Here is a 23193-nt window from a genome sequence, read left to right as displayed (position 1 = left end):
AGATAAATTATAAATGGATTCTAAGCAGCCAATGGTTAGAAGCTATAGTGCTATACGTTGGCAAAAGCCATCATCATGCTGTTAAAGACACATTTCCTAGCTTTGAAAAAGAAGGAAAAAAATGCCTTGTCCCATACCATGCATCCATCCAACAAGAAATCACCTCCTCTTCACATTAATCACCAAATTTTGAATCCTCAAGCTTTACTTACGATCGATGCAAATATTACCTCTGAACGTGTGGGTCATGAAGCAACTTGGACTGCCATATGTACAATTATAAAAATAATTAGTATTGAGTTACACAATAAAAAAAATTCAATTTTCATCTCGTAAATTTTACTTTATTTATTTCAAAATTCAGATTAAAATCTTATATAAAATTATATCAGTTTAAGGACGTTCGCTACGACAAGAAAGGCAATAAAGAATTGTAGCAGCAACTAACAAGTTGGAGCAACTGTTTTTCGGTTCCCTGAGAGCATATGCTGAAAGATTGGTTGGTCCCGTAGGGCATCTTTCGTATAAAGGAGGGGGTCCTCAAGCCCTCCAAAACGTGATGGTCCCGATAGAAGGCAAACATGGGGATGGGAGGGGTGCAATATTTGAGATGGCACGCCTGCATGCGAAAAGTACGGCCATCTCTCATCTTAATTCGCTTTAATTTCTTTATAATTCAATGTCCGGAAGCAAGTGCAAGATTTCAGACACTTTGTTGCAATTGAAAATTCAGTATATAGGTTAAGCTGAGCATCAATGGATATCAAGTTGGACAAAAGGTTCATGAATGATTGTCAATGTCTCTATTCAATGGAATATATACGGAACCCCTTGTTGCCGAAAGTTACCAAGATTTTGATGGGGAAAAAGAGAAACAAATTAACATTGGAAATAAAATAAAAAAGAATAAAGGAAATGGCTTGGTCTCTACTCATGCTGTATTTTATCTTAAATGAGGGTGTTTTATAGGGCAATCGCCATCAGCTGCTTTTGGTTTGATTTGTGTCACTTCTCATTGGCTCCTATGTCAAAGTAATCCCCATATAATAATAGAGTTAAAACTAAAGTTGTCTCTTTCAAAGTGTCATGACATCCAACCAAGTCCTAAGACACTTGCCTGATTGAAAGTTTTGAAACTTGACAAATTAGGTGAGTGTAGGGGAAAGGCGGACATGGCCATTATCACCCATCATTCTGTTTCTTAAGCCCACAAATAATTGAAGCTGGGAGAACCAATGAAAAGGCGAAGCATAACCCCATTATCATTTACTTTCAAAAATAAAATTAAAAATAACAATAAAAATTAGCATTTCACATTTACCTTTATAGTTTCTATAATATTAGTTACTTAATTCCCATGACGAAAATTTCTCTCTTTGTAGAGGCTTTCAAAGCTTCAATTAGAATGCTATATATACACACCGTTTTGGAGAATGGAAGAGCCATTTTTAATAAAAAAATGCTTTGCCTCTAGCTGTCATCCTAGGTGGAAAGAAGCCACCAAGAAATTAAAGTCAGTGATTAGGAACTCAGTATTTTAATTGTTAGATCACCGATTGCATGATTCTGTATAACCTTTAAGCTGAATTTTAGAGCCTGAAAAGGTCTTCAACTTCAAAAAGCTTCGGCTAAGAAAATGATTTGATATGACATAAGTATTAAAGAATTAAAGCACCCACTCACAATCTTGATTTCTTCTTAAATTAAACCCATCCTTCAATCACAAAACAAGAAAATCTGACTCAGGACCATCGTGTAGCATATTATTAAACTAAAAAGGAAATGTACGAGAATAGAAATTATTCTCTATCTTTTTCTCTTGATAATTTGCCCTGTAATCAAAATTAAGTAATTGTCAACATATACATAAATATTATATCAAAAAATTTAAACAAATCTAAAATTAAACTAAATCCACACATAATAAAATTTAAATGTAAAATCTAAAAATTGAAAAAATTTCTTTCTACCTATGGTTTCTTGTCCTTTTTTTTTTTCTTGCTCAAAGGGTAGATAAAGTCACTACAACAAATTTGACCTAAGACAGTGTATTTTTAAAATGTGCTACTAAAATTATTTTTAATAACACTTTTTTTTATATCTTTTAAAATAATTTTATAAATCTAACCTCATTATATAAATTTTTAGATGCATTATAAATAAAATATAACGATAGAAATTACATACACTGACAAAGATTACATTTTTTTTATTACTACTAAATGTGAAAAAAGTGAAGCTAAAAGTTTAAATAGCTATATTTTTTAAAATTTTACTATAGAAAAAAATATATAACCTAAAGAAGTGTGATTAAAACTCAATTTTTTTGTAGTGAGTTTTACATTAATTTCAAATTCCTAGATTTACCCATAAATTGTATATAGATATTTAAGTGCTTGAAATTTACTCTCGTGCTTAACTAATATATACTATTTTTTGTACGTATATAACATGAGGAAAAAAGCAATGATAGTACGTAGAACAGCTAAGAAAGAACTGAAGAACACTGAAAGCCATGGTGGAATGTAAGAGCCACATTGGAAAAAGGTGAGCAGTGACCAGATTGACATTGAGGGACAAATTAAGAAATTAAATTAAGCAAACTGAATAGAATTAATTCTTGTAATTGGAATTATGTCAGTGGAGAAACGGTCTCTATTTCAGTTTAGAATTAAACTGAAAAAGGTAGATTATTTTTCTTAATTTAACAATTCTTCTATTTTTGTTTGTCTTTGCTGTTCCCTTCCCCTGGTGGTGGGCTAGACTTATTCATCCACTTCCGCTTAAATTATGATTTCCATAAAGTGCTAAACATTCTTGAGTTAGGTACAGTCGGCAAGTGGAATGCATGATTTGACTGCAAAGTAAAATTTATAATGCAAGTGTTTCGTAAATACTAGTGCTAGTAAAAGTTTAACTATATATATATAGCATGACGTTTCTGTCAACATTTTATCTTGATTTCTGGCTAACATATTTTAGGCCGCCTAAGAAACTTTTAATTCCACTCACGTCTTGTCATGTCTGGGGACAATAATTAAAATTTTGTTGCCAAATGGGTTTTAATTTATTTATTAAACTGTATAAAAATATTTAACCTCGGGCTCGCTTTCTGTTTTATGCTGATTATTCAGAGTGTGTCAACATTTTTTTTTCTAGATTCAAAGTCTCCATGGGTATTTGGAATTCCTGTCATTGGCTACATTGTCCTTGACAAACTTTATTTCAAACAAGCGTTTGATTACTATATTAAAATGTTTCAAATTATTGGCCAAAAAGAAAACCATGTTTATCATTTGTAGGTGACAAAACATGTTAGTAATTATGGAGCACCATCATTATAGGACTCTTTAAGGAAAACCAACCAAACTTTACCCACATCTATTTATAAACCATAAATCTTAACATCACATAATTTTTATTATATATGTTAGCAATAAAACTTGAGATTCTAATTTGAAGGTTTTACATGTATAAAAAGTTATATAAATAAATAATTTCTTCTTCTTTTTTGTATTTTTTCCCAAAATCTATAAATCATAAATCTTAACACTTGAGTTCTTTCTTGATCCATAAGTTGTAAATCATGTGTTTGAAGGAAATATTAAATGTATTCTTTAAGTACTTGTTTTAGCTATACATTTGCTTTTAAAATAATTAAATGCAACTAAGTCATTTATTTTAATTAAAAGCTTTTTTTTTAATCATGGTAGTAATTAAATTCAGGGTATGTTTTGTTTTTGCATTTATTTCATGCTTTTTGCTACTTGCTTTTTTGTCAAAAAAAAAATTAGCACACTATTTTCATAAATTCAAACAGGAATAATATTTTAATTATTAAATTTTTTCTATATATACCACTTAACCAATGCCTATATTAAAAGTTAACAAAGATAGATATATTGTGGAACCAACCTCAGTTATTATAAAAGAAATGAACAAATTACTAAAATTTAATATTAAAATTTAACGTAATTAACTCACTACAAAAAAAAAAATTAATCAAATTACAAAAGATGTAGCCGACGTCCCAACATTCATAAATGCCAGCAACTAGTATGAAAAGTGCTCTAGACTCTGATCACTTAGTGGGGTTTCTGTGAATAGCCCTAACTAATGCGGACCCCCTTGCTTTGTTACGGTGACTATTATATAGAAAATTAAAATCACATAGTACTATTTTATTTTTTAGATTCTTTAACGATGTTAATTTAGTTTTATAAAAATAAATGCATGTTTTGTTTTGTTTTTTTACTTATAAAAAGCATAATACAAGTAATAAAAACATACAAACTACATCTAAGAAAACTTATTAGTAAAATTTTCTATTACTTTTTCATATTACATTGCATACAATAATAATCAACTTCCAGAATAATATATATAAAGTAAGAATAAATCGATCACAATTCTCTTTTTTTTTTTATTCTCTTTTAATTATTTTTTATGTATTCATATACGTGCGTACACGCATATATATTTTAAAACAATTATATAATTAATTGTATACATTAAATTTTTTTTAAAATTATGTTTGTATGTAAGTATGTGAGTATGATGTTTAGTCATTCCTATGATTATCGTCGATGTAATGAGAGAAACTAAGGTGAAGAAAGGTGCACAGCATGTGGACTTGCTTAGAAAGCCTTTGGAAGTACCTAACAAATGAAGGGTAGGTTTTGTTTGTGATTATGTGGAGTACCTAACACAGAGTCAGCCTGTCCTTGTAGACGGAGGACTGTCTCATTATTCGACTCTATGGATGTCTTAACCCTTAACCTTTAATTTGTTCCCTTATTGAAATGCAAGCAAGCATCTTTTTTGCTTTTCCCACATTGAACTGTTTCCAAGTACACTAATGAAATTCCAGCACTTCCAAAAGTAGTAGGTAGAAATACAAATGATATTGCCATAATCTACAAAAAAAGAAAAAAAGAAAAAAATATAATCAAATGAAGCAAACCCAAGAAAAAGATAAAAAATCGTGTCAAATACCTCATATAACATGGTTTGATAAGACAATAGTTGAGCTTCTTGTCGACTTGTGTTCACGTGGTCTCTTGCACATACTAAAAGCACTAGCATGGAATATCCATTCTTTCAGTTTCTAATATTGCATGCACCTTGGATTTTAACCCTTGTTCAAGCTATATCTGTGTTCCCAATCCTTAAGGATGTTTAAATATGAAAAATCATAGCTTATATAGGGGTATACCCGCGGCAATTAAGTAGCAACTTGAGATTCCAATTTAAAGATTTTAAATATAAACATTAAAGAAATAAAGATGAGATTTGTAAATAAGAAATTATTTATAAGCTAAGATCCTCTATATAGAAATAAACTCCTCCTGTATTCTTTGTAGTTTCAATTTATGAACACGTACATTTCCCATATTTTAACTCTCGAAGCATGGACAAATAATGGCTAGGTCAGGTCTCCTTCTGATCTTCCCTTCACTCAATTTCTCACCCTTTACGAAAATGCTAAGCTTGAAACAGAAAGTAATGCTTGAAATGTGCAAACTGGTTATCATATAGGGGAAAGCAGAAATGACTTCCTCTCCGGGCCAAAACTCAAGAAGAAAGGAAGCCTACGCTCATAAACACGTATGACTCACATAATTTGAGATGCTTTGCATGATTTCGTTATCTGTTGCTTCCAAATACACTTGTCATTTGAGAACCCTACTACACTGAAGTGAACTTCACGAATCTACAAAGACATACACATATATATATTTCCAACTGATTAGCATGTAGCTTTTTAACTATACAATTTCGAGTAATAGGCACTTGATGTTACAAGTACATATGCGTGATTATTTAGGGTTCTTCTCTTTCTTTCTTAATTTCCTTCTGTTTTTATTTTAATTAGGTGAGTGATAGATGTCTCTCTATTTCTTTATATATACACAATTAGATAATACAGTAATAAAATAGAATGTCGTGTCAAGCACAAGGATTGATTATTAGAATAGATTGATTATATCACTAGACACCATTGTCGATAGTTTGTTAAACTTTATTAGGAGGGGGGGATACTGAAAAGGAGGCCACCACTCCACTGCGTTTGGTTCAAGAATTTCGTGAAAAGATGAATTAACATGCGTGTGTGTGTGCGTGTTTCCTCGTTTGACACCAATAGTATGTCGTGAAGCCCCAAAGGCAACGACAGCTTCCTTCCGAGTAAGAATTGAATATGAAACATCCCCCAAGACATGCGTCAAATTGCCACGGAATTGAGTCCCCACTCCACTTTCTTCATACTTATTTCTCTTCTTAGACTAATCGAATTATTTCCTAAAGACCTAATTGCTTTTATATTGATGTTATGCTTAATACGTCACTCGTTGCGTAAAAAATTGTACTAACTAATTTTATTAGGTAACACTTTTCCATTGATAGGCAATGATGGTACCATATGATATCAAAACCAACCTAAAACCACTAGCCACTACAAACTCCATAATATTCAAGAAGATGATACATTTATAAATTACTTTTGTTGTATACTCCTACTGCCCATATAGTCCAAATAATTTTTTTTAATTAGTTTAAGAAAAATAAAGGACTAAAAACCTCACTTTTTGACCTTATAAATATGTATATATATATAGTCTATATATTTAAATATGTGAATTGTTCTTCATGTGTGTGTATAATATATTAATAAAGGGTTGCTTTTTAGCGGTATATATAAAAGCTTTACTACATGTTAGGTCATATAATGATAATCTATCTCCGTTTCTATCATCTATTATGTATAAATTACACTCCCGGCCTTTTAAGATATTTAAACTTGAGACCTCCTAGTTAGAGTTACATATTTTAATAGTTGGATGCCTATGTGAACTTAACTAGGGTTACTTGTGTACTATAAAAACTAATTATTGAAATTGAATAGCTATTATTTTTTATTTGTACTTTTACGTACTACTTTTAAAAAATATCAATCAAATTAAGACGAGTGAGCTTGATTAAAATAAATCAAATAGAAACAAATAATTAGGAAGTATATGTTTATTGCACTAGTGTATATGAGCTAGATAAGATCTCGGTTGACTTCTTTAAACCTTAAACTTAAATTTGATACGATCATTGAAATTATATTTATTATTTAAATATTAAAAAATATTTCTATATTTTTCTCTACTTGCCCCCTTCTTACCCTAAAAAAAAAAGCACCTTGCGTCCTTGAACCGTATTAATATTTTTAAAATAAAAATGTAATAAAAAATTATTTATTAATATAACAATTTTCTCAAAGCTAATCAAAATCTAAAATATCATGTACAAACCCGCAATCTTGACGGGTAACCTCGCCCTTTTGTTGTCAAAATAAACTCAAGAATGCAAATTGTGTTTTGCAAGTGGAGGAGCTAGAATGCGTCCATGCATGAATGAGTGCATTAATTGAAGGTTTCCTATTTTAACACCAATAACAACAGCTTACTTACTCCCTTCTCTCCAATATATGAAAATGTGACCAAATAAACATGCATCACCTACTTTATGCTTTAATTTCTAATTAATTATTTCCATGAAGAGTCAATAAGTTTTGCTAAAAGAGAACATAACTTATATATATTGTGCTCAATTAGTCACAGACTACAAACAATTGTACTGGCTAATCTTTTTTTATTTAAAAGTTATACACCTTCTCTACCAGCCAGAAATGAAGGGCAACCCTTGCTGTAGCACGCGCCTTGGCCTCAACCCTGTAAAGCTAACTTGCACAGAAAAGAAAAAGGGAAGCACAAAAAAGTTCATTATATAGTCTAATGATAAATCTCATATAAACCTGTGTTACTCTCTGACAGATCAACTCGACAAACAACAGTTCCCAAGCAATGTCCAGTTTCTCAAGTTTTGCTTAAGACAATGGAACATGGGCAAGACTCAGCTTCCTTAATTACTTAACTTCAAAGGACTGATCAAATCGCAATGGAAAAGCTTTTCTTTTCTTTCTTTCTTTTTTTTCTGAACAAGCTGCTCATTCTCTTAACTATAGTTGGTGCAATCTACTTTTTATTATCAGACCAAATTTTTAGAGTAAATTGCACCACTATTAATCGAAATGTTTTTACAATTAATGTTTCATTTTTACTCATAACTGAAAATTTTTAATTTTTTTCATTTATTATTTTTTTAATTTATTTCAAATCAATCCATATCTATCTATCGATACGCATTTAGAAATTAAACGAAATTTATCAGATAAATGTCCATGAAAATACTATGGGAATATATGGATGAATATATAGATTTAGAATAATATCAAAAGGCTACAAATGAAAAATATCGAAATTTTAAAATGACAAGTGAAAATGAAATATAGTAAAAAAAGAGCATGGACTAATGATGTAATTAAGTTCAAATTTTATGGTTATTATTCCTATATATGAATATATGTGTTAAAGTAATTCTTAATTGCCTATAGTATATTTTATTGACCCAAGGAGAGAAAGAAGGGGAAAGAAAAAGAATTGTCCTACTTTCAGCAATCACTTTGTTATGTTCATTAATTTAATCATTCCTTTTCCACAAGCTGATTGACATTGCATAAGACAATAAAACTAGAGTCGTGGGTCGTGGGTCGTGGATCAAGCAAAAAAAGAGCTGGACATAACATTCAACTCGATCAGTTGGAAGAATGTATATATAATTGAAGTTAAAGGTGGAGGATTAATTAGTATTTGTCGTCCTTCTTTTCTGCAGTATATCAACAGTAGATATTCAGTGTCCATAACCCAGGAACAAACTCCAACAACAGCAGAGCAGTGGACGGCGCTCAGCCTCTGGGAAAATCAAGGTTACTGTCTATCTTCTTCTTATCATTATAATTATTATATCTCATTGCAGCACGAAGTGAAACAAGTATTTCTGCCATTGCATATAAATAAATGAATAAATATATATATGTGTATATGCATATATATATATATATATATATATATATAAATGCCACTTGGATATGCAAAACTGTGTGTATTTCTTCACGTTTTCGGTTGTTGTTGTGGAATTGCTTCTTAATAATTATTTTGGGGGTTGTTTTTGAGGATTTGTAGGTTTTGTTTTGGGCAAACTCTATCGGTTAAAAACATGTGCCCTGCAAGTGATATTGAATCTCGAGGAAGTAGTACTAGTGTAAATGGTGATCAGCACTTGCATTCGAGGAACTACAATGAGGAAACAATGAGAACAAGAAGTGCTGAGGATAAATTCATTCATGGGTTTTTACGAAAGATTCAAGTCAATCAACTTCTCAGATGGCTGCCACTGAACGAGACAAGAGAGCCTTTGAACCAGGCAAGCCTTCCGCCCCTCCCCTCTCAGTTTTTTTCTTTCTTTGTTCATCACTCTAATGTTACTGTCTCACCAAAAATCCTCTTGCATAAAAATGAGTTTATAGTCAGATTATCAGTGGGAGAAGGAATGTGATGTCCTTTTCTTCAGATGAATCATGTCCCACGTTCTCATTTCATTGGATGCATATTGGTTGTTGATGTTGCCAAAATAAACTTTTTTTCAAGTAAAATCTCGGACTTGTTTTCTTACTATTTCTCTTCTTAGGGAAAGATTGAGTTGTTTCCTTTCTACTTCTACTTTTTTTTCTTGGGAATAAACCAATGCTATTTGAATTCCTTATGAAAGAGATGCTTAGCCTGTTTATAGAAACCATTTACGTACAATGCATATATATATAACAGCATACTCAGGAGGTTGTCTTTTGGCTTTTGAATGTTAAGTGGACTGTGAAAGTGACCAGAACAGCTTTGCAAGTATTCCTTTCGTTTTCTTTTTCTTTTTTTTTCTCTCTTTGATACACACATCAGGAGGTCTAAGGTGAGAAGGATTCGATCCTTGGACATTTCCATCTTAAGAAAAAGGTAACAACCACTAGACTTAGTTAACTACAAAATTTACTACATTCCTTCTTTTATTCATTTCAAAACCACCACTTGCTTTGTTTTCTTCAAATTTATTGGTTGATTGTCACTGGATTGTGTTTTTCCTTTTTAGAAAAATATATCTTCATTTACCTTTGGGCTGCTGAATAGATTATAGGATCCACAATTAATTCCCAATTCCACATACATAAAGGTGGCATAATTTGAGAATTGTGTGTAGTAATTCTTCTCATAATTATTCTCATTGTGGAATAACACTAAATTTAGCACCACAAGCATTTCTTTTGTTTTTTCCCAGGAGGTATGGGGCCTGTAGCTTGTTTCACGGGATTGAATTTTGTAGCTTAATTATTTTAAGAAATATAAAAGACCAGCCTTTTATTCATACGAGAAATTTTATTTTGAGAATTTAACATTAAAATAAGGTGCAGTGGAACCCATTAATGACAGTCTAAAATTGTCTTAGGGAATTTATCCTTTTTCTAAAAGATTTCCGCTTTTCAGTAAAGTTGATGTACTGAAATTTTGTTGTATAGAATACCAGGTATAATAATAAAACTTCATTTTCACTTCACTTTTTGGCCACTTGCACTTTAATAACAAGGCAAAAGTTTAAAGTTGGTTTTATTTATTTTTTTCTTTTCATTTCCTTTTTCTTTCCCTCCCTTCCCCCAGCTGGCCATGTGAAATTTATAAACAAAGGAAAAAAAAAAAAAAAAGAAAAGAAAAGGGGGGCTTTGAAAGGAAGCTTAGGAGAATATGCACATGAACATGATAGAATTTGTGAAAAGCAAGCCAATGAGTGAACGTGAATTCCATGCAGGTGGGAGAGGAAGTGCTGTCACTTGGAAAGATTGCAGGCCCGATAATAATGACGACACTGCTGATACACTCCAGATCAGTTATTTCCATGCTTTTCCTGAGCCATCTAGGCAAAGAAGAGCTAGCTGGGGGGTCGCTTGCAATGGGGTTTGGGAACATTACAGGGCTCTCAGTCATCAAGGGCCTGTCCATTGGGATGGATCCCATCTGCGGTCAAGCCTATGGAGCCAGGAGATATTCAGTCCTCAGCCAAACCTTCCATAGAGCACTTTCTCTCCTGCTACTTATTTCCATTCCCATCGCCATCCTTTGGTTAAATGTGGAACCCATCTTTCTACGCTTAGGTCAGGATCCAGAAGCTACAAAAGTCGCCAAAGTTTACTTGGCTGCCTTCATTCCGGAACTGGTAGCTCAGGCTCTCCTCCATCCCATGAGGACTTTTCTGAGAGTCCAGGGCATAACCACCCCTCTCACAATTGCTGCCATATGCTCAGTCCTCCTGCACCCTCTGATCAACTACATTTTCGCAATATATTTTCAGTTAGGGGTAAAAGGCATCGCGTTAGCTCTTGCTTGTAATACATTCAATCTTAACCTGGGTTTGATAATATATATGCTCATGTCAGAAGCTCCTTTAAAACCTTGGCATGGGGTTACAATTCTCTCAATCTTTCAAGGTTGGCGGCCACTGCTAGCACTAGCACTGCCTAGCCTCCTTTCAGTGTGCTTGGAGTGGTGGTGGTATGAGATCATGCTGTTCCTTTGTGGCTTACTCAGCAACCCAAAGGCTAGCGTTGCAGCAATGGGCATCCTCATCCAAACAACAGGCTTATTATATAATTTTCCATTCTCTATAAGCGCCAGCATTTCAACAAGAGTTAGTCAGGCTTTGGGTGCTGGTCGTCCATCCTGTGCCCATCGGACAGCGATAACTGGCCTCCTCATGGCCTTTGCTTTTGGCGTCTCAGCCTTTGTTTTCATGACAGTCCTGAGATCATGGTGGGGAAAGTTGTTTACGGATGAACCACAAATTCTTGATTTGATCTCAACTGTGCTTCCAATTTTGGGGTTATGTGAAGTCGGCAACTCTCCACAAACAGCAGCTTGTGGGGTCTTAACAGGGACTGCACGTCCAAAAGATGGCGTCCGCATAAATTTATGTTCGTTTTACCTTATTGGATTGCCGGTTGCAATTCTCACAACATTCAAATTCAATTTCGGCTTTAAGGGCTTATGGCTTGGGCTTTTAGCAGCACAGATGTCATGTGTGTGCATGATGGTGTACACATTGATTCGAACAGATTGGAAGCACCAGGCTAAGCGGGCGGATGAGCTGACTCTTGCTGCAGGAGTCAAAGATGATTTAGAAACCAGCCTACTTACCACAGATCATTGACTTTCAAATACAAAATTGGTTGACAGAGTTTTTAACAGAATTTTTTTGGTAGACAAGATCATTTAAATCAGTAGAAGATATCCTTTTATTGAGAATTTGCAGAGCACTGACAGCTTAAAACTAAAACAAATGCTAAATTTCTACGTCATAAATCCTTAAATTATTTTATTGATTTTATTATCCAAAATAAATAAATAAATGATTCACTAAGCCCTCATATAGGATCGTTAAGCCTTCTTTTACGTTATAAAAGATATGTTATCTTCTAATTTGCATAACAACACCTGACTCAGAAATCCAGTCATCATTGCACTCAATATTATAAACAAGTAGCAAAATTACCAAAGAAAACAGGGGAAAGGGAGGAGGGTTTAGTATTAATAACAATGTGAAAAAGGAAACAATTACCTTGTTTAAGTCTTGATCACTACAGTAAGTTAGTAACCCATCCTGATAAGCACAGCAATAACAGAAAAGTTCGCCATGCTAATTGCCAACACGGGGATTAAAAGATGTAACGCGCCGAATTCAAGAAAGCCAGCCAACATACAGTTAAAAGAATATATCTTCCAAAAATATAGACAAAAGCAAGCAGATTGACAGTGTTAAAACAGAAATATCATGAAATAACAGGAGGAATGAGTCAGCAGCAATGAAACAACTACTAATGCCCTATGAATGATGATATATAATTTGGCCAGGAAAGAGACTGAAGGAGGTATTTTGTGTAATCAAGATGGAGAGAGATTTAAGATTTCCAGCCTGCTTAATATAGCAAGTAGTGGCACATATAAAGCAACTAAAGTCTATAATCTGATGTAGGACAAAATACTGTTTTGTGCACTACACCCAGTGTCACAGTCTTATTGTGGAACCATGTAAATCTCACATCGGAGAGCAATGCTCCCAACAGGTAGAGCCATAAATCCCACATCAAAGAAAAGCTCCTAAAGGGGAGCTATGAATCTCACATTAGTTATGTACTAGAGTGATATTGAATATTTAATGATTCACACCACCTTCAACTTGTAAAGCGCCTTTTGTTAGACAAAACAATGAAGCCAGCAGGCCAAAGTAAACAATACCTCACAAAAGTTGATGTGGACCGTGACACCCGGCCAACAAGTTCATAGGGCTATTGGATCAGAGATTTCCAGTTTTTTCTTTCCTTTTATGGACCTTAGAAAAATTACTATATATGAGGAGCAACCAAAGTAAGAACTGTGCTGGTTAATATACAAGATCAATCTGTGTTTGTAGATAGTAAGAAACAAGCTAAAATGCCTCTCGGTCACAGCAGGCAAATTATTTTTTTTTTCAATTTTATATATAATAAATAGGTATAAAAGTAAAACAGCAAGGAAAAAACAGATAAGCAGATAGTGAATTGATTGAGGATCAAGTATAAAAACTAAAAAGGAGTACGACACTACTCAAAAACAATCCAAAAACCTCAATGAGAGAGAGCAGCAAAACCAAAAACTTATCGGCCCAAAAGGAGTAAAAGAGAGTAACTGTGAAAATTTGATTGATAAACACTTTTCACATTAGTTGATACATTAGTAGGGGGGCAATTCATAATTTTCAATCAAAATTTCCATTATTTTGTTTAGTTGTAATGTTATTTATAATGTTCACTTGAGTGATTTTTCTTATGTTTTAAACTTGATGGTGTAGGAAATATTGGCAAAACATCAAGTCTTATGCTTGATATTTTAATCTCTTAAGATTAAACGCACACTAAAATAAATCAAGAATAAAATCAATAAACTAAAAAGTGATAATAAATCCCATTTTGAAAAAAAAAAGTAATATGGAATTAAGAAGATGAGATTGAAAACAATGCGACATTGTAAAAAAAAAAACCCTCAAAACGTAAAATGATATAAGCTCAAGAATGGGCCGCCAGAAAAAATGAAAACTTTGACAACACTAACAGGCTCAAACAAAAGAAAATGAATCAAGAATAAATCTATAAACTAAAAAGTGATAATGAATTTCAATTTGAAAAAAAAAAGTAATATGGAATTAATAAGATGAGATTAAAAACAATGTGACATTGTAAAATGTAAACTTAAATAAGTCAAGAATGGGCCACCCAAAAAAAATTGAAAGACTTTGACGACACTAACAGGCTCAAACTTTAGTATATATTAGTTAATTAATAATAGTAAGAACTAATTCTCAACCCACCTGCACTGCATTCTCTCAAGTATCATGCAGCTTTCATAATTGCATGTATATAGGGGAAAAAACCACAATTATTAACGAATTTAGCAATAGAAATCCACAACATAAAACCCTGCTCGCAGATGAATATATCTATCATACCCAAAAAGAAAGAGCAACAAGAACTAGTGTGATTGTATAAGGAGCAATCTTCCTTTGATTTAGAAATCCAAATTTAAATATTGTAAGTGCAAAGAATAGCTTTTGTGGCTCAGGATCTCAATCTAGCTTTATAAAAGCTAATTGGTGTAGATTCCTACAATACCAAATTTGAAAGACTACTCTTAGCTTTCTGCGAAAAATGCATACACCAACTACATATAAGTTAGTTACATTATTGAGATGGGTGCAACCATACAAGGAGTTTAGCATGACAACTCAATTTGTTCACTCTCAAATCTTAACCAAATGCGTTGTAATGCATGTTTGGAAGTGCTAAAGTTCAGAACAATTCTATACAATTTCTCCAACTCAACAACAAAGCACAAAAACCAGAAAAAAAGACAGACAGCAAGAGCCATGCCAATTTAAATGTGGTAATTCTTTGAGGCTTCTTACTGGAGTATGAATTTTTACTTTCATTGACCCAAAGAATGTTTACTGATTTTCAAAGCTCACCTGATTATTATAAGCCCATAAGAGGCTGCGACAAAACTACGCTGCCTCTTATGCACCCATACATCTATGAAGAAGTTCTTCAAATTTTCAATGAATTACCAGGCAGAAACTTATCAAGAACCCTCCAGGATTGGATAACCAACATCTGCCTCTCCAACAAATACTGCAGTTAATAAAAGCTTGAAACTCCGGTACCCAAATGACAAAAGATTAAAATGTCATAATGTAAAATAGTTAATTGCTATTAAGTGTTAACCTAGAGGTATGGATTGTGTGGTTGAAGTAGTAGATAAGTTATTTAAGATGGAAGGAATCAGGTGATAAAAATGGGAAAATAAAAATTTATCTATGAATGGCAACTTCCTGTGAGCAGAATTAACAACATTGATCGGTGGCCATTTCATAAGGAGGAGAACAATTGCATCCAAGATTGCTAGATGAAAAATACTTAAGTCAATACAGACAAGTTGAATGTAAACATTCTCAATAAACAATGAAAATGACAGCTAAAATCATAATTCTATTTTATTTGCTAACCAGACTTTTGTGGACTGCTTGAATTCTTACTTAACACCATGTGTTCCAATTTAGATAAAAGGTAATTCATGGATCATGGTTCTGCTTTCTTATATCTTAAGAAAGAGATGCACCTGTACTACTTAGTTTCATTACATGTGTAACACTCCGTCTTTGTTCCAGGGAATTCTACCATTTATATGAGAGAGAGAGAGCACAAAACCTGAAAGTTTATCTATGTGAGGCACTTGATTTTCAATATTCTAAACAAAGAACAAGCACCTTTGGAAAGAAACTGAACACAAAAGAGCTAAAATAGTTGAGTGCTACATTCTAAACATTGCTTATCTAACTGAATTATTGTAAACAGCATGCCCACTCAATCTCTAATAGCTATTCGGTCAATCTCAACCTAAAAAGCTTACTTCAATCAGAATTTTGGTGCTTATAGTTACCAATTAGTCACTTCTACCACTACTTAAATGTTAAATCAACTTTTTGGCTATTTCAACTTTCAGTTAATGATATAAAAAATCGGGATCAATACAATCCTCTTGTTTGATACCAGCATTTATATATCTTATTTAACAATGGATCCATTAATAAACTTAATCCTGGTTAGTCCCAACTTTTAAAAGATCTATGAATCCACATACGCCAGAAGTAAAATTGCATCTTGCTAGACTAGTATGAAGTATCTGTACCCAAGCACATAAATAGAAGTTCCTTAGTTTTGATGTTGAGAAGGTATAATGCATCAACCACAAATCAAGCAACACCAAAGCTAAAGAAATCACAACTTGTCCATCTTCATCAGATGAAACAAGACAACACAGCAGACCTTCTTCTTTGGCAACCAATGACAATAACTGAGAACAGATTCCTTTAATGGGAAACTTGAAAGTTTCCTTTGATCAAGTTGTATCACGATCTCTTTTTCCATTACAAACTGAACCAAATTCAATAGTTTACTTTTCTGTTTGGGTAAGTACTGAACTAAATTCATCCAGGCAAAGGGGAAAAAATCAAAAATAAAATAAAAAACAGATAAATATTCTAAATACTGCAACAAACTCAAGCAATTCTAACTCCACTATTTGCTTGCTTTATTGCCCCAAGAGCTCACTAAACATAAAACTGAACCAAACCCCCAATATTCTGGATCTGGAATATCTTCTCTAAATTGTAAACAAAATAAAAATAATACTATTAAGTCTCCACTTTGTCAGTTAAATTTTTGAAAAAAAAAAGAAAGATATTCTTACCTCGTAGTTTGACAGACATCTGAGAAGAAAACCCAGAAAGCAAGCCTGCAACTGATTGGGAATTGAAAAAAAAAGAGGTAAGGATAATGGATTTTCAAGCAAAATGTAGTTATTTAATCTTTTTTCTATTAGAGACCTATTGGATCTGCTTGATGCTCCAAAAGTGAAGAGAGAGTACTGGGTTTTCTAATGAAAACAGAGAAAACAAGCAACCTTCGATTTGGTTTCACAGCTGCAAACATTGAAGTTTCTGCAAAAGTCACATTCCAGAAAGAGAAGAGCAAAGAGATTAGATGATGGAATTCGAAACCAACCCCCTGCAACTGGCTTTCGCTTCTCTTCTCTTTTCTTCCACTACTATGTAGTGTGACTTAAAAGAAGTCCCTACGTGTTCATCCTTGAGAAAAGCTACTTACATATTAAAAAAAATTATGCAATTGTTCAGGTTTTTATATTTAAATATATTTATAAGAATTAGTAAATTAATTAATTATTAAACATATTAATTTTTTTTTTTCCAAATTATGCTTATAAGATGGCAACCCGTCAAATAAGGTTGTTGCCTTCGGGTTTCAATCACCTCAAGTTTAAGTAGGGTTCTAGTGATTTCCAAATCTTAATTATAGGCATTAGGGAATTTTTGATATATTTGAAATTAATTAATAATTAAATCAATTTTGGTTCTTTTTTGACATGTACAATAAGGTCACATTTGGCCTTATAAGATGAAAAAAAAAATCTAATGTAATATAAGTATTAAAAAATGTTCTATGTCAAATTTTCATTAATTCATATTATCCATTTGTCACAATGTTTAACATTCTTAAAAAATATAATTTAAAAATAAATAATTAAGCACTTGAATATTACATATCCCGTTAATTTCATGACAATAAATCGATATATGATACCTGACGTAGTTTGGTAAGTTGATACGTCAAACTTCCTTCTAAACAAAATTAAGAAAATGTTTAATATGCTAAATAAAAGTAAAGTTGAAATACTTAATTGAATATGTCTAAATTATAATTATCAAATTTAATATTTTGAATATAATTATGATATCGATTATGTAATTAATTTTATTACATATAAAAAGATTTTTAAAAATTTTAAAACAAAGTAAAAGTTCAAAAAACATAAAAACAAAAAATTTAAAAAAATTAAGGAGACGAGGGCCACATAACCCTTTTTTTTTCATCACGTCATTGAACTTATAAAACAACCTCGAATTTATTTTTAAAATTTTTCTTTTGCTTGAAAGAAAAATTAAAAAATTTGTAATTTAATGATCAAATTTCCTACTATCTTTAAATTATAGTTTTATTGGATTAACATTTTTTTTTTCATCCTCCATTCCTCCTTCAAATTAAAAAAAAGGTTGAATATGAAAATTATACAATGCACAAGGGCAAAACTTGACCAATAATAACAAAAGAGTACGAGCATGAAGGATGATGAGATGAAACACCCAACAAGATCCTCCAGGGACCAATGATTTTTGGGACCCACAATGCCCCGTTTTAAGACACTAAAACAAAGTACTTTTTGTGCTTTGACTGATCGGAGCCTACCTACAACTACAACAGTCTCTGCTCACGTTTTTGTCAGCTGAGATGGTCACATCAAATTCAAAGGTCCTCGCCGACATGTCGTCCACCTCCCCGGCCGAGCCCCCCACCGCCCCCCCCCCCCCCCAGCGTCTTCTAACCGGTTCCTTTTCCATGTGTTTAACCGGTTGTTCGGACTTTGGAACTTTGGGAAGGGAGCGATCAACCAGATATATTAACCACCTTATCCTTCCACTATTGCAGCTGCCTTATTGTCTGAGCACGTGTCACGATATTATCAGAACCTTTGCTCCTTGATCATGGGCCCTTTCTTTTTTGTTGGAGGGGTCAAGGGACCCATCATTGAAACCTTTCAGCCCTTCGTCGATTGCCACGTAACAGAAAAAACGAAAACTAATTTTCAACTGCAAAGATTTGATGAGTTTATCTTTGCTCTCTATTTATTATATATATATATATATGTAATATTTATAAACTAAAAATAAAAATAAAATGATGATCTCACATGTAAACTAAAAGCTAATATACACTTTATATTTTCTTACAAAAAAAAACTCAATAAGGTACAACATTCAAATACTGTCTTTTCTAATTTGTTATGTTTCAACCATATAAGCTACAAGGTTGGATCATAAAAGTAGATACGAATCAAATATGAAACAATATATAATAACGTAAGAAATTTGGCTGTTGAGAATATGATAGAATACCTTATCCTAACTAGGAAGCTACCAGATGCAGAATTATGTATCTTTTGTCAAATATTAAGTTCTCTTATATATATATATATATATATACAGGGAATCAAGATTCTTGATACTAATATTTAATAAACATATTAAAATTTTAAAATTAAAAGATAATATCAAATAAAACATCTTTGGGAATAGATATACACGATAGCAATTTCTATTATTGAGTTTATTTATGATATCAATAGAGAGAAAACGGTGTTAGTAATAGTTATTTAAAAAAATTAGTATATGTTACAAAATCATGCACAAATATTTAAAAAATAATATTTTTTATTAAAAAAAAGATTTGAACCCAATTTATTGAACGATGTTTAAACTTAAAAATAAAAATTTATATTTCATAACCATTACACAAATATTGACGATCTGATTCACCTACAGAGGCACTTAAATATTAATTTTAAATATATTTATTTAATTAATACACTATTTCATCAAATTAAAGAAAAACATAATAATTATTATAATTTCTTTTTACAGGTATAAATTTTGGTTGGTGTGTGAAGTATTAATAGACACTTATTAGCTTTCCTTTTTATACGTACATATTTAAATATTTATTTTTTAGACTTTCTCCTGTTATAGATGCATATTTAATATTTTTTTCAGACTTTCTCCTTTTATACGTACCTATTTAGACTCTGGGGAGGAGACAGGAGACATTATGATATTCTTGTACATATTCATTGCTAAAGCAATTGAGCCGCTTGAAGAAGCTCGGAAGCCGAGCTAAGGAAACTGGGCACGCCCACCAAGGTGATAACCATTAACACTCCACTCAAAACCTTGTTTTTAGTTTTTTTGTTTGTTCTTCTTTTTCTCTGTTTTAAGGTCAGAAGTCAGAAGCCTCCCCTCCAATGAATCAACTTTCAAATTTCAAAGCTAGATAGGAGCCATCGCCTGCAGCCTCTCTGGCTCTCTCCTACCCACACTACATAAATATCTGGCAGAAAGTAGTTCATATGTATTATTGGCAAAGAAAACTAATGAAAATACTTGGTGTTTGTAATCACTAATTACACCATATTAGTGTGATTGGGTATTTCATGTTTAGTCAAAATGTTCATTTTAGAATCTAGTATTTGTTAAATTATCACTTTATGGTTCAATTTATTATTTTATTCAACTTAAGATGTAATTTTTTTTATTTTATATATTTAAGAAAATTGATTATAAAAATTAATAAATTATCATTATTAAAATTAAAAAAATTCAATTTGTATTTGTTATGAACTATCTTCACATAAAAATCATCAACTTTATTAATTGTATTTGCTAACTTTTGTAATTAACTTTTTAAAAAATTAATAAATTCAAAAAATTACATTTTAACTTGAATAAAACAATAGGTTAAATTTAAAAATAAAAGAACGATAAATATTAAATTTTAAATAAACATTTAACTTTCATATTAAGATTGAATTCGACTTTGACATACTTGTAGTTGACTTAATTATGATCCATTATTGAGTTAGATTTAGTTTTACCGGCATAGATTTGGTCATGGTTTTTAGAGTTTGATAAATATATAGAATGTCTTGCTAGAGTTGAATTACTCATTGACATATCTATATCTGGTTTGATCATAGTTAAATCTTATAACTTGGCCGAGATAAATCATAAATCTGGCAAAAAATCAAGCTACATTTGGCCTTGTCGGCATAAATGGACTAAATCTGCCCTTGTTGGCATTATTTCAGTGGTACAGATCTCCCTTGGTCGTGTGTATTGTCCACATTGCTTAAAAGAAGAAAAAACAAAGAAGTAAAGGGAAGAAAATGAGGGACCATATTACAAAAGGAAAACTTTTGGAAAGGTGGAGAAAGACAATATTTTTTTTCAAATGTAAAAAAAAAAAAAAACAGAAGACAAATTAAGAGAAAAAATGAGAAAAAAAAAACAATGTGCATAAAGTTGGAAAAAGCAAACGGTAAAAATAAAGACGTAAATATTTTTGGACATCTTTAATCTTATATTTGATATTTTCATTTTATTCTAACATATAAATAATTTTATTAACAATTCATTCGCTATACTAACTTATTAAGAGCTTTATTATCAATATAGATTGTAATTATCTTTTTGTTTTCTAATTTTATTCGCCTCATTTGAAAATCACGTTCACGTTTTTCTCGCGTGAATTTTAGAAATTAAGGAAAATAGGATATTTTTTATTTTTTGCACGTGTTCAACAACTTGAAAACAAGTTAAGGTGGAGCCCGCAGTGTGACATGTAAGCAGGTGGTTCACACGAAGGATGAGATGACAGTGTCAGAGCCATGGCCCCCTTCTCTCTAATAAGATGGCGAATTGCTGATGGAGAAGTGTGGGGTATACCTTTTCCCACAATTTTTGATGGAGATGTCAGACAGACCCCACACCCACAAATGTAGGCGAATCTCTCCCCCACGTACTTGTCCCATGGCTGCGTGGTAGAAGCCTTACATCCCCCTTCAAGCCTCCAAAGTGCTTTTCACATTTATCAGCGGAATAAATTTGTCAACGATTTCGATGAAAAAGTGTTCAAGTTTTAAAAATTACAAAAAAGTAGATATTTCCTCTAAACTAAGATTTTTGATCTTACAATAAACTTATTTTATATCATATGTAGTAGTAGAAAACTTTCATAAATTTGTTTTAAATGGCGTTATTGTATACAACATAAAAAACTTACAAATAGATTTTTTTTTATTTGGAGGAAGATATTGTTATTTAAATAAATACACCTATGATACGTGCAATAAAAATGTTGTTTGAGTTAATATTCATAAGCAAAATATATATATATATATATATATATATATACACGAATGTTGCTTTATAAATAATTTTCTATTCCTTTTTACATATATATATGTATATATTTAATATTTAATTTCCTGTCTGTATTCTAAAAGTTACAAACACAAAAATAAGATTTGAAATCCGTTGTCATTAATTTAAAAAAATGTAACAATCGGATGGTAACTTTCAATGGCAGTCCCACCATTTTATTTTCCTTTAAAAAACGAATCTTTCATTTTTTTAACAACAGAAGAAAAAAGAGAGTATCAAAATAAGCAAAGGATAAGTATAAATTTAATAGAAACTCTTTGATTTCATATTTTCATTTTCTCTGATTTTTTATTCAGAAACATGTAAATTTGAGATTTACCGATAATATTCACAAATTATATAAACTTCTAAAAGTATGAGAGAAAAGCAAGTAAATGATCTTTTTTTAGACATAAAAGACATATAATATATTATTTTATGTTTATAATTTATGATAAGTTTGTATACATCATAATAAGGTAACGATGTTTCTATATAATAAAAGATATACAAGTAACTTTTTTTTTTTACTATACTATGATTTATTAAATGAAAATAACAACTGTGATTTTGTGACTATCATGGTGGATAAATTTTTTTTTCATTTGTACATACTCTATTTGTGTTGAAATTTTCATGCTTATTTTATTTTCATGAAGATTAAGAACAATTAAGAAAGAAAATTTTTTATTTTAGTAAATTTTTGTATTAAAATTTTAAAATGTTTTTTAAAGTTGGTATACTCAAAAAAGTAAAAATTTTGATAAAAATAATTTTGGAATATAATAAAAGAAGAGTATAGATATTAAAACAGAAAAAAGAAGATTATTTTGAGACATTAAAAGAAATTGAAAAAATAACACTATAATATATACATATATATATATTTTTAATCTAAGTCTATCCTATATATAGAATGGTTATCGGGTTTGATGTTACGACTCAATTGAAAAATTGACAAAAAAATATAAAATAAAAAATATATAATAATAAAGTTATATTAGTTATTTAAATTTTCTTGAAAGTAGGGTTGCAATTCATGTTTTTAAATCCACTTCTGTGCCTACTTTAAATCTATTTTTCTTTTTTTAACATAATTATATATATTTTATTTGTTGTTCTTATTTTAGTAATTATTTAAATAACAAAATTATTTATATAATTCATTCACGTAGACATATATATATCAATTAAAGTGCGTCGCTTTCGGGTAAAAGAAATAGGTAAAAAAATTGAAGAACGCAACATTTGCGTGACTTTATCTTTATGTAAGAAAAAGAAAATGCTACTGACTAT

General features: G+C 31.3%; 1 protein-coding gene across 1 annotated transcript; it reads left to right on the top strand.

Annotated features, from left to right (window-relative positions):
- On the top strand, positions 10470-17154 carry LOC18602235 (protein DETOXIFICATION 53). The gene has a single exon (XM_018120393.1). It carries the CDS (start codon positions 10729-10731, stop codon positions 12127-12129), a length of 1401 nt encoding a protein of 466 aa, XP_017975882.1. The 5' UTR covers positions 10470-10728; the 3' UTR covers positions 12130-17154.

This window comes from Theobroma cacao, chromosome 4, assembly GCF_000208745.1.
Source record: "Theobroma cacao cultivar B97-61/B2 chromosome 4, Criollo_cocoa_genome_V2, whole genome shotgun sequence".
Lineage (NCBI taxonomy): Eukaryota > Viridiplantae > Streptophyta > Magnoliopsida > Malvales > Malvaceae > Theobroma > Theobroma cacao.
The sequence above is the reverse complement of the archived record's forward strand: the minus strand, read 5'-3'. Positions and strand labels throughout refer to the sequence as shown.

Bases quoted from the DNA above. Each gene is read 5' to 3' on its own strand.
- LOC18602235 (XM_018120393.1), top strand. From the start codon at position 10,729: ATGCAGGTGGGAGAGGAAGTGCTGTCACTTGGAAAGATTGCAGGCCCG.